Here is a 12,908-nt window from a genome sequence, read left to right as displayed (position 1 = left end):
AAATAATATCCTTCCCACCATTCTCCCTACCCCTCCCACAATGGTATTCTGACACCCACCCACTCAACTTAAGCAACGTCCTTGCCCATTCCTATTCCACCCTTACTGCCATGACTCATATCCCTCTAATAGTCCTAGATGTAAGACGTGCCTCATACATCTTCCCTGCCACCTATTATTCCAGTTCTGTTACAGGCATATCATTCCCCATCAAAGACAGAGCCACTTGTGAAAGCAGCCAAGTGGTGTACCAACACACAGTGCGACATTCTACATGTGAATGACCACTAACAAGCTGTATGTCCATATGAATGGCCACTCCCAAACTGTGGCCAATAGGCAGCTGGACCACTTAATTGCCAAGCGTGCCACACACCACTGTGTGCTTGCTTTCAGCAATGCTAAAAGGGGAGGCAAGTCATACAGTGTAGGTATGAGGTACAGGAAAGTAATTTGCAAGTAACAGTGGCCTGAATTGTTAGCCAAATATCTACCAAGCTCTACAAAATTCATTATTTAAGAGAGAATACATACATTTCTTATGCACCTAAAAGTCATGGGTTGATGTGTTAATTTCATTATAAATTATCCATCTAGAAATTCTTGACACATACAACTACATAAACAATTATTTATTGGTGATCTTCAGTTGCAAGCATCTAATTGATTACATGGGCCATAGCCACTCAGTGCTACTTGTATGGTTCTCAGTGGTGTATGTGTGTGTTTGTTTGTAAAGAAATAGTGATGAAATAGAAATAGAGATGAAATACAATCAATATATACTTGCTTACACTGATAACTATGTTTGAGTAGTACAGAAAATCAAAGAAGTTTACTATGTTGTAGGATTGTGGTACTCTATCACATTTTCAACAGAACCAAGTATTAAAATAGTCATAATATTTTGATCACTGGATGTCATTACTTGTACAGAATGAATACAGAAGTGATCCAGATTCTGGACACTTGGCTCTTGCTCTCGAGCAAGGTGAACTCATGAAATACTTACAAAAACAGTGTGTGTTAATTTTTGGAAAACATGGATTAAACAAAACCATACAAAACTATTAAAAATTTAGTAAAGGAGGTTGGAAGAACATTCCTTTACTTTATACGACCAGCAAGTGTGGAGCATTGTTCTTCACTTTCAAACATCATTCACCTCGAGGTACATGTCTTGATGTAAAGGCTAATTGGCCATAAATAGGCAGTAGAAATTCCAGGACAGAAGCAATAACAAAAATGAGAAAAAACAACAATTCACTTGTAACTGACTGATGCATTATAGATAGAAACACATCAACAGTAAAAAAGAAATTACTAGCTTCAGAGCTACTGTTTTTTTTTTTTTCCCAGATGTAGGTATACACACACAAACTCTCAGGCACCCAAATGCACTGGTGGGTATGGTAACTATTTTTGTGGTACAGAGAGGGGGTGGGAGAATGTGGGGAGAAATGCTAGTACAGTGTGTGGATGGACGAGAAATGGTGAAATGATATGGAAAATGACGGGAAAGGTGACAAGCAGAGATTTAGACCAGGTGGTTTGCAAGAACAAAGAATATGTTGAGGGACCATTTCCGACTATATGGTCTAGAAATCATGGTGCTTGGGGCCATTTAATTGATGTGAATACTACAGCAGCTTTTGAAGTCATTTGTGTTATGGTATGCAGCATGCTCAGTAATTGGGTGGTAGAATTCCTTACTGCAGTAAGAGATGTAATAAAATGGAATACCTGCAGTCATCCGTACAATGTTATTTATGATATGGCTACCAGTTTTGGTGCTTCAATACATCATCTTTAATTGACGCTGAGGGATTTGATTCCAGTTGTGTACACAATTCGCCAGTGGCCAACATCTATGAACTGGTTTTCACAGACTACCTGTAACAATGTTGTTTTGTCTCCAACCATCGACTGACTGGAGAAACATTCAAAATAGAAATGGCTCTATTTTGAATGTTTTTCCAGTCATTTGAAGATTGTTACATATAAGCTTTCAACCAAAGTCTTTTCCAAGGAAAAAAAAAATAGTTATGTTCAACTGTGTGTTGTGTACAGTATGGTCCACTTTGTTCTGGAAGTGGCCATTCATCCTGATGGATAGCTGGTTATTAGTCGTACCAATATAAAAAGCTGTGCAATGATTGCAGCAGAGCTAGTATATGACATAGCTCCTTTCACAGGTGACAGGACTGGAACAGGAAGTTTTGGTAGGTGCATTGGACAGGTCTTGCAGCTAGGACTTCCACAGGAATACGATCTCTGTGGCAAGGGGTTGGAAATGGGAGTGGCATAGGGATGGATTATGTTGTTGTGGAGGTTGGGTATGCGACAGAACACTACTTCAGCATGGGTGGGAAGGATCTTGGGTAGGATGTCCCTAATTTCAGGGCATGATGACAGATAATCAAAGCCCTGATGAAGGGTGTGATTCAGTTGTTCCAGTCAGGGGTGGTACAGTATGATGATGAAAGGGGTGATCCTTTGTAGCTAGTACTTGAGGTTGGTGGGAGGATTTAGGGGTATGTGGGGATATGGCACAGGAAAACTGTTTGTCTGTCCCATCAGAGGCTGAGCCACCTGTGAAAGCATGTCACCTGTGTCATTTCCATCTCTGCTGCAACCATTGCTCAGCTTTTTATATTGGTTTGACTACTAACCAGCTATCCATCAGGATGAATGGCCACTACCAGACTGTGGCCAAGAACAAAGTGGACCACCCTGTACACAACACACAGTTGAACATAACATGCTTGATTTCAATGGCTACTTCACCACAACCCAGGCCATCAGGATCCTCCTTGCCACCATCAGCTTTTCTGAAACGCCCAGATGATTACTATCCTTACAACACACTCTCCACTCTTGAAATGGTTCAAATGGCTCTGAGCACTATGCGAGTTAACTTCTGAGGTCATCAGTTGCCTAGAACTTAGAACTAATTAAACCTAACTAATCTAAGGACATCACACACATCCATGCCCGAGGCAGGATTCGAACCTGCGACCGTAGCGGTCGCCCGGCTCCAGACTGTAGCGCCTAGAACCGCAGGCCACTCCAGCTGGCACTCTTGAAATCATACTGGCCTTAACCTATAATAACCTACTGCTCCACACACATCACCCAACTGCATCCCCTTCCTCTGTCCTGTCACTTCCTCACAATTTGCCTCCCCTCACCCTGATTGTGTACTGCTCCCTGCCAGTGCACTCACCAGTATTTTCCCCTTCTCTGTTCCCCACTTTTCTACTCCTTCCTTCCCCTCTCCCTCCTTCACAGCTTCCTGATGTTATGCCTGGTAGCCCTATTCTGTCACCTCAGTCCCTGGATGCTTCGCCAGGCAGTACTGATTCCTCTTCCCCCATATGTACCATGCTATCCCTCCCTCTCTGCTGCATTCCAGACTTTTGCTCCCATTCGATGTGTTTCAGTTGCATTCTGGCCGGAGTGTGTGCAGATAGTGGCCATGTGTGTAAGGTGAGCTTGTTGGTGTGAATGAATGTGCAGTTTTCATTTCTGAAGAAGGCTTTGGCTAAAAGCTTATATGTAGCAGTCTTGTTGTCAGTCTGTCTGTAACTCAGTGCATCGTGTTTATGTTAAGTATCAATCTATCCCTTTCATAATATTGCTGGTGTTCCAAGCTGGACTTCCCATTGCTTGATTAAATGTAATACTTAGCATGAGAAAGAAATTTCTGAGAATTTGTGTCCGCAGTACAGCAGCGCATGGAAATGCATCATGAATCGGGGGGAAACTGTAAACTAAGATGGCTGAAGAATTTGAGATGTGGTGGTACAGAAGGGTGCTGAAAATTTAATGGACTCATATGAAATGAGGAGAATCTCTGTGGAATTAGTGATAAAGGAGTGTATGGAAAACACTATCCAAAAAAAGGGATTGGGTAGTACAGCATGTGTAAAGACAACAGGAAATAATTTCCACATTATTAGAGGTGTGTCCATAGATGGCAAAAATTGTAGGAGAAAACAGAGTTTGGAATGTATATATCAAGAATTGAGGACGTTGTGTGCAAGTGCTACTCTGACAAGAAGAATCCAAGCTTGTGCTCTGCCTCTAATGGCCTTGTAGCCAACAGGTTGTTAAGCCTTAATTTTTCTTTCAGTATATCCTCTGTTTTCATAATTACATTGGTTGCAATTTCTTATAGTCATCTTATAATTCCTTTACCTATACTATCACTATTCCTCTCCTGTCACTTTCCAAAGCTCTCCTCTTCTGTCCAAACCTTGTATTTACCTTTCTCTCTGTTTTCTCCTGCCACAGACAACCTCTCTCTCTTTTTTGAATGTTTTCTTTTCAGTCCTCTCCTGCATTAATAAATTAACAATATGGCAAATTCTTAGCTATTAACTTACATCAAAATCAGTATTTAGCTTTTGGAGTACTGGCTACCGACATTATTGTGCTGCACTAATCATTCTTAGATGAGGAATGAAAAGTTTAATCGCCTTCAAACACTATAGAAACATTATGATCTGCTTCAAAGTTTATTTGGTATTTCCAATTTAATGTATATTAACATACTATTGAGATCATCTTTTACTGGAACTTAGATGTTGTCCCTGGTCTAATAAGCTGTAACACTGTGTGCCATTAAATGTATTCATTATTATTTGTCACTATATTTTCAATGTAGAAAGTATATTGTTAGAAGGGAAGTGAAAGGACTAGAGAGGACATCTTGAAATCATTTTTCTCCACTTAAAAAGTTAAAAGGTATTACCATGAAAGCTGAAGACAGATGACCTCTGTTCACTGCTTTCTGTAGTTTGCTGTGATTTAGTTTAAAATAATTGTAGTAATTGCTTTAAGATTTCTGAGTATCATGATAGTATTAACTAATACATATGTATATTTTAAAATTTTGCAGAATGGAGCCACTGTTAGTCCGCGAGTACAGTAAAGTGGCTCCACTGCAGATACATGCATACAGTTCAGCTGCAACAATGCCTTCATATGACGACTTGCTCCCTGAGCCACTAGTACCAGATGGTGCCATAACAACTGTACCATTAGCTCCCACAACTGCTGGTTCCATACAGCCAACATCAGGTGCTTCAAGTGACACAGTGAGTGCTAGTACAGACAATTCAGTCATAGGAGGGTGGAGCTTGTGGGGTCTCATGAGAAGCAGCTGGCAACCTCGTGATGGACCAGGATCTCCAATTCCTGATGCCACGAAAGGTGATAATCGCTAATCCTTCTGCAACAATCTTTTTTCTACTTATTACGTCAGTAAGTAGGTTACAAAATTAAAATAGCTGTCATGCCTAAATTTAATAGATTACATGACGGGGCAATGTGTTACCTTGTGTATGTGAGGCATTCAAAACAGTGGTAGTGCAAGTAATCTGTAATGTCATACTGATAAGTAAGCTCACATTGCCAGGTTCTTTGTAAATTTTACTCGATTCTCGAATCACTGAAATAACGTTACATATCTTCTCAACATGTGAGTGAAACTTCATTTCATTTCGTCCTCCTCTTCTCGGTGCCACACTTCTTTTTTCAGGCTATGTATGGTAGCAATTTGTCTGTTGTCACTACAGGAGGTGCTGTATATTACCACTCATTGTTACAGATCCTTCAGCCTTCATCCTCAAAGAATCATTAACTTATGTGAATGCACGCATCTGCCCTTGGATTTTGTCAGATATGAAAACACACTCCTCTAACATGTGCACGTTATTGACTTGTGTGAAATACGCCAGTGACTTTAAATACCCCCCATATCCAGAATGAAAAGACACTTGGATCAGATACATTGGAGTCAATGCTTCTGGATCTTCTTGACCAATGACTTGGTCATTAAGCCTTCATGTTAGGTAATGTTATGCAAGGTGTAAAAAATGGAGAGATGTCGTGTCATTCATAAACCATGTCACTGTAATTATATAAGAGTAACATTCTCCAATAAAATAGGTGATTCGTCATGCAGATACACAACACCTGTTAGTTGGTCTGGTAAACTGTATTGCCCTATGAGTCTGTCACCGACAATTCCTGCCTGCTTATTGATGCTAAAATGAACCTTGTGCCTTGCTTCCATGATCACTTGAGAATTTGTCTGCCCATTCATGGTTTTTGTGGTAGGTTGTCCCATTCAGTGAACATATCTTCAGTATTCTATCATAGAACCCATTGATAGAACTGTAACCTGGCATGGTGGTGTTAAGGTGTGAGAGTTTGTTTGCACTGTAAATGATTTGGATGCAGTAAATGCTTGTGGAGAGTTGATCACAGAAGAGCATGGTTTCTGCCTTCAGCTGTTTCAAATCTTTACACACTTCTTTCAGGATTATCTACTTGTTGCATAACTCACTCCTCCATATGTGGGATATAAATGGCAATGAGTCCTTGTTTTTATTAAGAAATATCCCATAGCAGCAAGTTGCTGGAACAGCCTGCGGAACATTTTTTTTGAGTAGAATGCAGCACTGAGAATATCATTTGGCATTGTAACATGTGCTTTTCAATTAACACTGTTGGCATGTCATAGAAGAAGAATACTATAACTACAATTTTCTGCATATAATAGCAACTCCATTTCATTTTTTATGTTCGATACACTTCATGGAATCAAAAGTGACCATACGTGGGGAGGCAAGGGGGAGGCTGTGACTCTCAAGGAGAGGAAAAAAAGTATAGTGTTGTCAGATGTTTTTCTTTCAAGAAAATGATTTAAAAGTCAGTATTATGCAGATTTTTAACAGGGTCAGAACTGTAGCTGTTTGTGGCTTCTTACAAGTTGCCATTTGTCTACCAAAATTTTAAAAAGACTCCATACCAACGGGTGTAGCATCACCCCCTCCCCCTTACGAACTACAATATGGGTACCCTTGCATACAATGATTAATTTTGTTATGATGCCAGCACAAAATCAGATTTACTAGTTAGAATGTCTGATCTAGAAGGCAGTTGTAAGTGTTATACCTGACAGCATCCATCACAATTTGAGGATTCAGTACAGCAACAAACACAACCAATAAGTACTGATCAATAAACATCAGTAGAAATATAGCCACACCAGTGAGTGCTGACTGTTCGTGACACAGGTGAAGTGACCTGTATCTCAAAAAGTGCAAGGGTTGGAATTTGTTTATAACTTATACAAAATAGATACATTTTCAAAGTTTCCTGATCTTCAGAGTAGACACCGGCATTGTGTATAACCCATTGCCAGTGATGTAAAGTCATAGGACACCCTCAGCAACACCAGTTGTGTTGATAGTTCAAGTGCAGCAGTCTATTGTCTGACAAATCTTGGTGAAGTTATGAAGTGAATACCATGAAGTGCTTCCTTCATCTTAGGAATCGTACTGAAGTTACAAGTGGTGGGGGGTGTTGTATGTGATACAGCACTTCCCAGCCACACCAATCAAACAAATCAGTCACAGCTTGTGCAATGTGTGTCCAAGCATTGACCTGAAAAATGATGGGTGGATCCTGCAGAAATTGTCACCACTTCTTTCTCTAAGCTGGTCACAGGCTGTGTTCTAAAAATGAACACCTGAGGAAAATAAGCATCAACACTTTCTGCTCTTTACAAAACAATGCTTGGCTGCACACAGCACAAGTTGTGACTAATTTGTTCAGTTCATGGGGCTGGGAAATGCTGAACCACCCACTACACTCCCTGGACTTAAGCCCTTGTGATTTCAGCTTGATTCCTGACATAAAGGCAGTACTTCATGGCGTTCACTTCAGAACTGTTACAGAGGTTTGATGGACACTAGACCGCTTCATTCAAACTGTCGACACAACTGGCGCTGCTAAGGGTGTCCTACGACTTCCATATTGCTGACAGTGGGTTATACACAATGCTGGTGACTGCTTCGAAGGACAGGAAAGCTTTGGAAAATTTGTCTGTTTTGTATATGTTGTAAATAAATAGTTGCCACTATTAAAGTTCTAACCCTCATATTTGTTTATGAGCATATGTTTATAGGATCTTCCCTTCTAGCTATTTGCAGTAATCCTCCCTTTATGAATATAGTACATATGTTTAAACACATTTCATAAGTACTGACAAGGGAATTTTAATCAGTTTTAAAATTACAGAAAAAGACTGTCTCTAAAACTTCAGTTGAAGCAGACATGTCTTCAGTTTAGAACAAACAGGATTACCAGGCCTTACATGTCTTGAAAAATAGATAGAAGGTGAGAGTGAAAGATTCACCTGGAGATAGAATTTTAATTTAGTCCGAAGCTAGGCTGTAGGTTAGTCCCAACATTTTCAAAAGTACTTTTATTTTAGTTTGATTTGCCGGTGCAGGAGTACGAGAACAAATCTTGTATGTAGTGCAGTAATGATCCCCTGTGGTAAATACTCCCTACAGTTCAACACGTCTGGAGTAGGTCTTCTGTCAACAGAAAGAGATGCATCCTGAGTACATCCATAATCATTTTTCTATGAATGAATAATGTAAGGGCAAGGCTGGAAATAAGAAACATCTGGAAGTCCATGTAGTGGATGATGACTTTCATTTCTGATTCTAGCATAGTTGCTTTCCACAATATTTTTTGATCTGTGTATTTCTTATATTCATGCTGTGGAAAGCTCAGCTGGTATGTGGGATGTCTCAAGATTATTCTTACAAATATTTACTTGTATGTCAGACAGCAACTAAACCTTCTGTCTTGGTTACATTAAACGTGGTATTGCAGCACAAACACAACATTAAGGGATTATTTACATCCATGTTTAACCGGTAGCATCAGTAGACAATCCCAATTGTTACTATATTACAGAAGTGATATTTATCACTAATACCTAAACAAACTACACAGTGACTAAATGAATGTAATCTTATGTGTGCAATATTTACATTAAGACTTGAGCAGCAGGAAAACATTATGGTATTCACTTATGTGGTGAGTTAACACTCATAAACACATAAGTAGATCAAACAAAGCAGAATTATTCAGGTGTAAATTTGATTTGAAGAGTGATTCCCAGTTTGTTAAGCTTTTAAGTTTTGTTCAGAGTGACTCCAGGGTCTTAAACCTAGTGTTTCCAGCAGTTTTTTTTTAATCTCTCATTATTTCCATTACAATTTCAGACACATTTTATGTATAGAATTTTGTGCAATTTTTAACTAGAAATTGTAAACATATTTCTGCTGCAGTAGTGGAAAATATATCAACGTATTCTTTTCTCATTAGGTCACATCAAGTTACCACACCGTCTTGACTACCTCTTGCGGGAGACAAATCTGGGTGGCAGTTACTTGTCAGCACTTACATCTCATACTGCCTACTGGAGTAACTATGATGTTGCTTACTTTGTTTTAACGCGTCTGTTTCCACACCTTGAAGAGGAAGATGCTGATTTGGATCTAGACAGAATTCCTACATCGTATCCAGCAGAAGAGACGTAGTGTTCAAAGAGTCTCGATGAAGATGTCCTTGTAGACGTGTGCTGAAAATCAGCATGTTACTGTTCCTTTAATCTGTTATCTATTTCTTAAGATGCAGTCAGGCAGTCTAGCGATATTATTGTGGCCCTAACATGACACTGGTGATATCAGCCGTTGGTTGCCCTACACTATAAGAGTGTGATATTTATGATGATGGTGTGTACATTCATGTAAATATTTTTTTTATTGAAGTTAATGTTCAGTGCTGTGGCCTTTACCTTTACTTCGTACAATGAACTAATGACATTGTAGATCTGTTGCCACAATGTAATAAACAAAGATCTAAAGCTACTTAAAGAAGAAAATATATGAAATGGCCTCCATTAGCAATTTTTTGTGCATTAGGTATTGCACTGCCTAACCAAATTTACAAGTGTGTTGAACACACAAACATAACTTATTTTCATTGAGTCATTGTTACTTAGTATTTAGGATTTAATAAGTGGATCATGTTTAAATTAAGAAACTTACAAAGAATTGATCTTGTTGCAGCAATAGTTTCTGGTTATGACATCTTAATTGTGATCTCATTATTTATGATGAATGTAGCACATGCCTAAATATTTTTTTTTCTTAAATCCCTCATATAAATATTACTTAAAATTGCTTGCTTGGAGTTTATTGAAGCTATTCTAAGCAATATTGAATGGTTGTTTACTAAGAATATGATGTTATCTGAATGCTTATAAATGAAAAATAGGTATGTTCTATACTTTGTTGTCTGTTATGCCATATTTAATGTGATGTTTCAGCTGGAGAGTACATTGGTGCTTCATAAATTCTGCATCAGGGTATGGTGTCATAGGTTATAAATTTGAATATATTTTTGAAATGTGCATGTAAATATCTGTAATTTGAAATTCACTACCAAGTGAACTTTCATTATGATGATTGACTTATTATGTATGTTCTGAGTCATTCACATTTTTATGTCTGTATATATGTGTATAATTAATTTCATTTCTTGTTTACTAGACAAGTAAAAGTATCATATATGATTTTTTTAAAATGTCATATTAGTTGACGTTAAATATTCCAATTAAAAAACTCTTAATCACATATTACATTTCAGTTTGATATTGGTGACATGTACCTTCAGTCATCTTCTGTTTCTCATATTATTTTGTAGATCAAAGGATAATAAGTTATTTGTTTCTCTTGCCATATAAGCAGATGACGTGAAGAGATTCTTTTTGCCTCATTTGTACTGCTTGTCTTCATGTCTTCAGTTGTACTCAGATGATCCTGAAGGGAATACATCTGTGTGATAAGCAGCAATTTGACATTTATGCAGTTGTCTTTCTTATGATGCATATGTTGCAGTGAAATCTCTCTTTATTACATGTTCTTAATGATAATATTGTATGCATCTTCTCTTTAAAATCCAAGCAGATTAAGTTGTTATTGATCTTCGTTTGGTTTCAATGCACACACAGCTTCAAAAGCATAAATATGGAGGGAACAATACATGCCAAATGAAAAATGTTTTAAAAGTTCTTTGAACATAACAACTCGAAATGTATATAAGTTAAATGTAACAATGTTGAATTCCTTGCTTGTTATCCAGTTTCAAGAATTTCTAGTCCCGAAACTGCTTCAGCACTACTGAGACACCATTTATTTAATTTAATAAAAATGATACTGCAGCTTTTAAGCTCTGTGTTGTTATACTGCCAATAATTGGAATATGTACATGTGTGTAAAGAGTCATCTGTGAAATTCAGTGCCTCAAAAAGGCATGGAAAAACTGTTGTAGATCTTGTGCAAATTAAGTTTTGAACTCTGACAATGAATGATTTTCCTTCTATATTACACTATGCATACATTATAAATTGCTTAGTCAGGTGAAACACTTTTTTGTCATTACATATATTTCCAAATATGGAAGGTTGTTTTATTTTGATATGCAAGCTACATTTGCACATATTTTACTCTTTCCTTTCAGAAAGCTATTTTGCTGAGATCCCATGCTAAAGAGGGAATTATAAACTATTCTATGCATTCTTGTTTGTGTGTGAAGAATCCATCCAAAAAAACTAAAACTTAATTCTTAAAAATTTCGGAACATAAAATAAATAAGGTTAAATTAGTGCTTCATAGTAAGTTTATATTGTTGGACGTAAAACTTGTGGCCAACAGTTTAAATAATTGTTTGCAGTTACAGAGTTGTTATTGCAGCTCTGCTTCATCTGTAAAGATAAAAATGTGGATGTCAACAACTACTAAGCAAAAACTTGCACAAAATTGTCCAAGTGATGTAAATCAGTATTTTAAGGGATCTAAAAAAAAAAAAAAAAAAAAAAAACAGTTTGTAGAATTGTAGAAGGGTATAAGAAGAAAAGAGGCGCTGTTTGTTCACAGAGTTCAACAAAACAAGAAACTGTGATTTTATTTTTGTTATTATACTACAAAAAATAAATAAAGAATTGAAATTTTTATTCATTTTTTTGTGGAGGTATTGTTAATGATCGAGATTGCCAAATATTACTAGAAATAAACAGTATTTTACATGTTCACTCTCTCTTGAAACTTCTGATCTACTTTTTGCATGCACTTGTGTGACTATATCTGTAATTTAGACTTTTTAATTTGGAGAACTATGCAACACATAAGAATATTAGTTTGTATTTAGAAGTCAATAGAGCTATTATGAAGTAATGGGTTGTCATATAGTGATAAAAAATTAATGCATGGATAGCTTGTCCATTGTTGTAAACACTGTTCTTTACATAAAACAAAGGCCAGTGTGTGTGCCTGTGATATTGCTGTTTTTTTGCAATGTCAATAATAAATATGAATTTCTCATTTTGTCATATGTGGTATAAAATAATTGAATTGCATACAATCCAGTTCACCCCCATAGCTGAGTTATCACGCAACTGACTCAGGGCTCAGGGGCTCAGGTTTGATTTGTGGGTGTTGTTTTGTCTTTATCATTTCATCATCATTGACTCACAAGTTACCGAAGTGGCATCAAATAAAAAGACTTGCACTAGGCTGCTGAGTGACCCCAATGGGGGTCTCCTGGTTAGTAATGCCATATGATCACTTCATTTCATATCCAATCCAGAGGAAACATACCACATTTAGGTACGAAAATTTGATCTTACTTATTATGAAAAGCCTCCCCCTCCCCCCTTTCCTCAACACACACACACACACACACACAGTACCCAGTGGTAGATTTTTTAGTGTGATCCATACTGTAAAGTGAAATGACAGCTGTAGAAAGCTCAGATCATTACAGCCTTTAAAAATAGTCGCATATGATAGAAGAGAGAGACTATCAAGTAAAACAGAAGAGAATGGTAAAGCGTGATCACAGGGTAATCATCTCACCTAATGGCAAAACAGCATGAGAGGCAGTTAAATGAGATTCAGGCGGGAAGGGCGTACATGTAGAAGAATTGAAGGTAAGGTGAGAGAAAGTATGAAGAGTGAATACTGGACAAAATC

The 12,908-nt window shown here is 37.6% G+C and overlaps 1 protein-coding gene across 1 annotated transcript in view; it reads left to right on the top strand.

Moving 5' to 3' along the window:
* LOC124711464 (phospholipase DDHD1-like) overlaps positions 1-11,759 on the top strand; it is a 176,891-nt gene extending 165,132 nt beyond the window's left edge. Inside the window, exons 10-11 of the mRNA XM_047241560.1 lie at positions 4,904-5,217; positions 9,199-11,759. Of these exons, the coding sequence (XP_047097516.1) occupies positions 4,904-5,217; positions 9,199-9,413 (529 nt within the window). The 3' untranslated portion in view covers positions 9,414-11,759. The remainder of the gene's footprint in view (positions 1-4,903; positions 5,218-9,198) is intronic.
* The last annotated feature ends 1,149 nt before the right edge of the window (positions 11,760-12,908 follow it).

This window comes from Schistocerca piceifrons, chromosome 8 (genome assembly GCF_021461385.2).
Source record: "Schistocerca piceifrons isolate TAMUIC-IGC-003096 chromosome 8, iqSchPice1.1, whole genome shotgun sequence".
Lineage (NCBI taxonomy): Eukaryota > Metazoa > Arthropoda > Insecta > Orthoptera > Acrididae > Schistocerca > Schistocerca piceifrons.
This window is presented reverse-complemented; position numbering and strand designations above follow the sequence as displayed.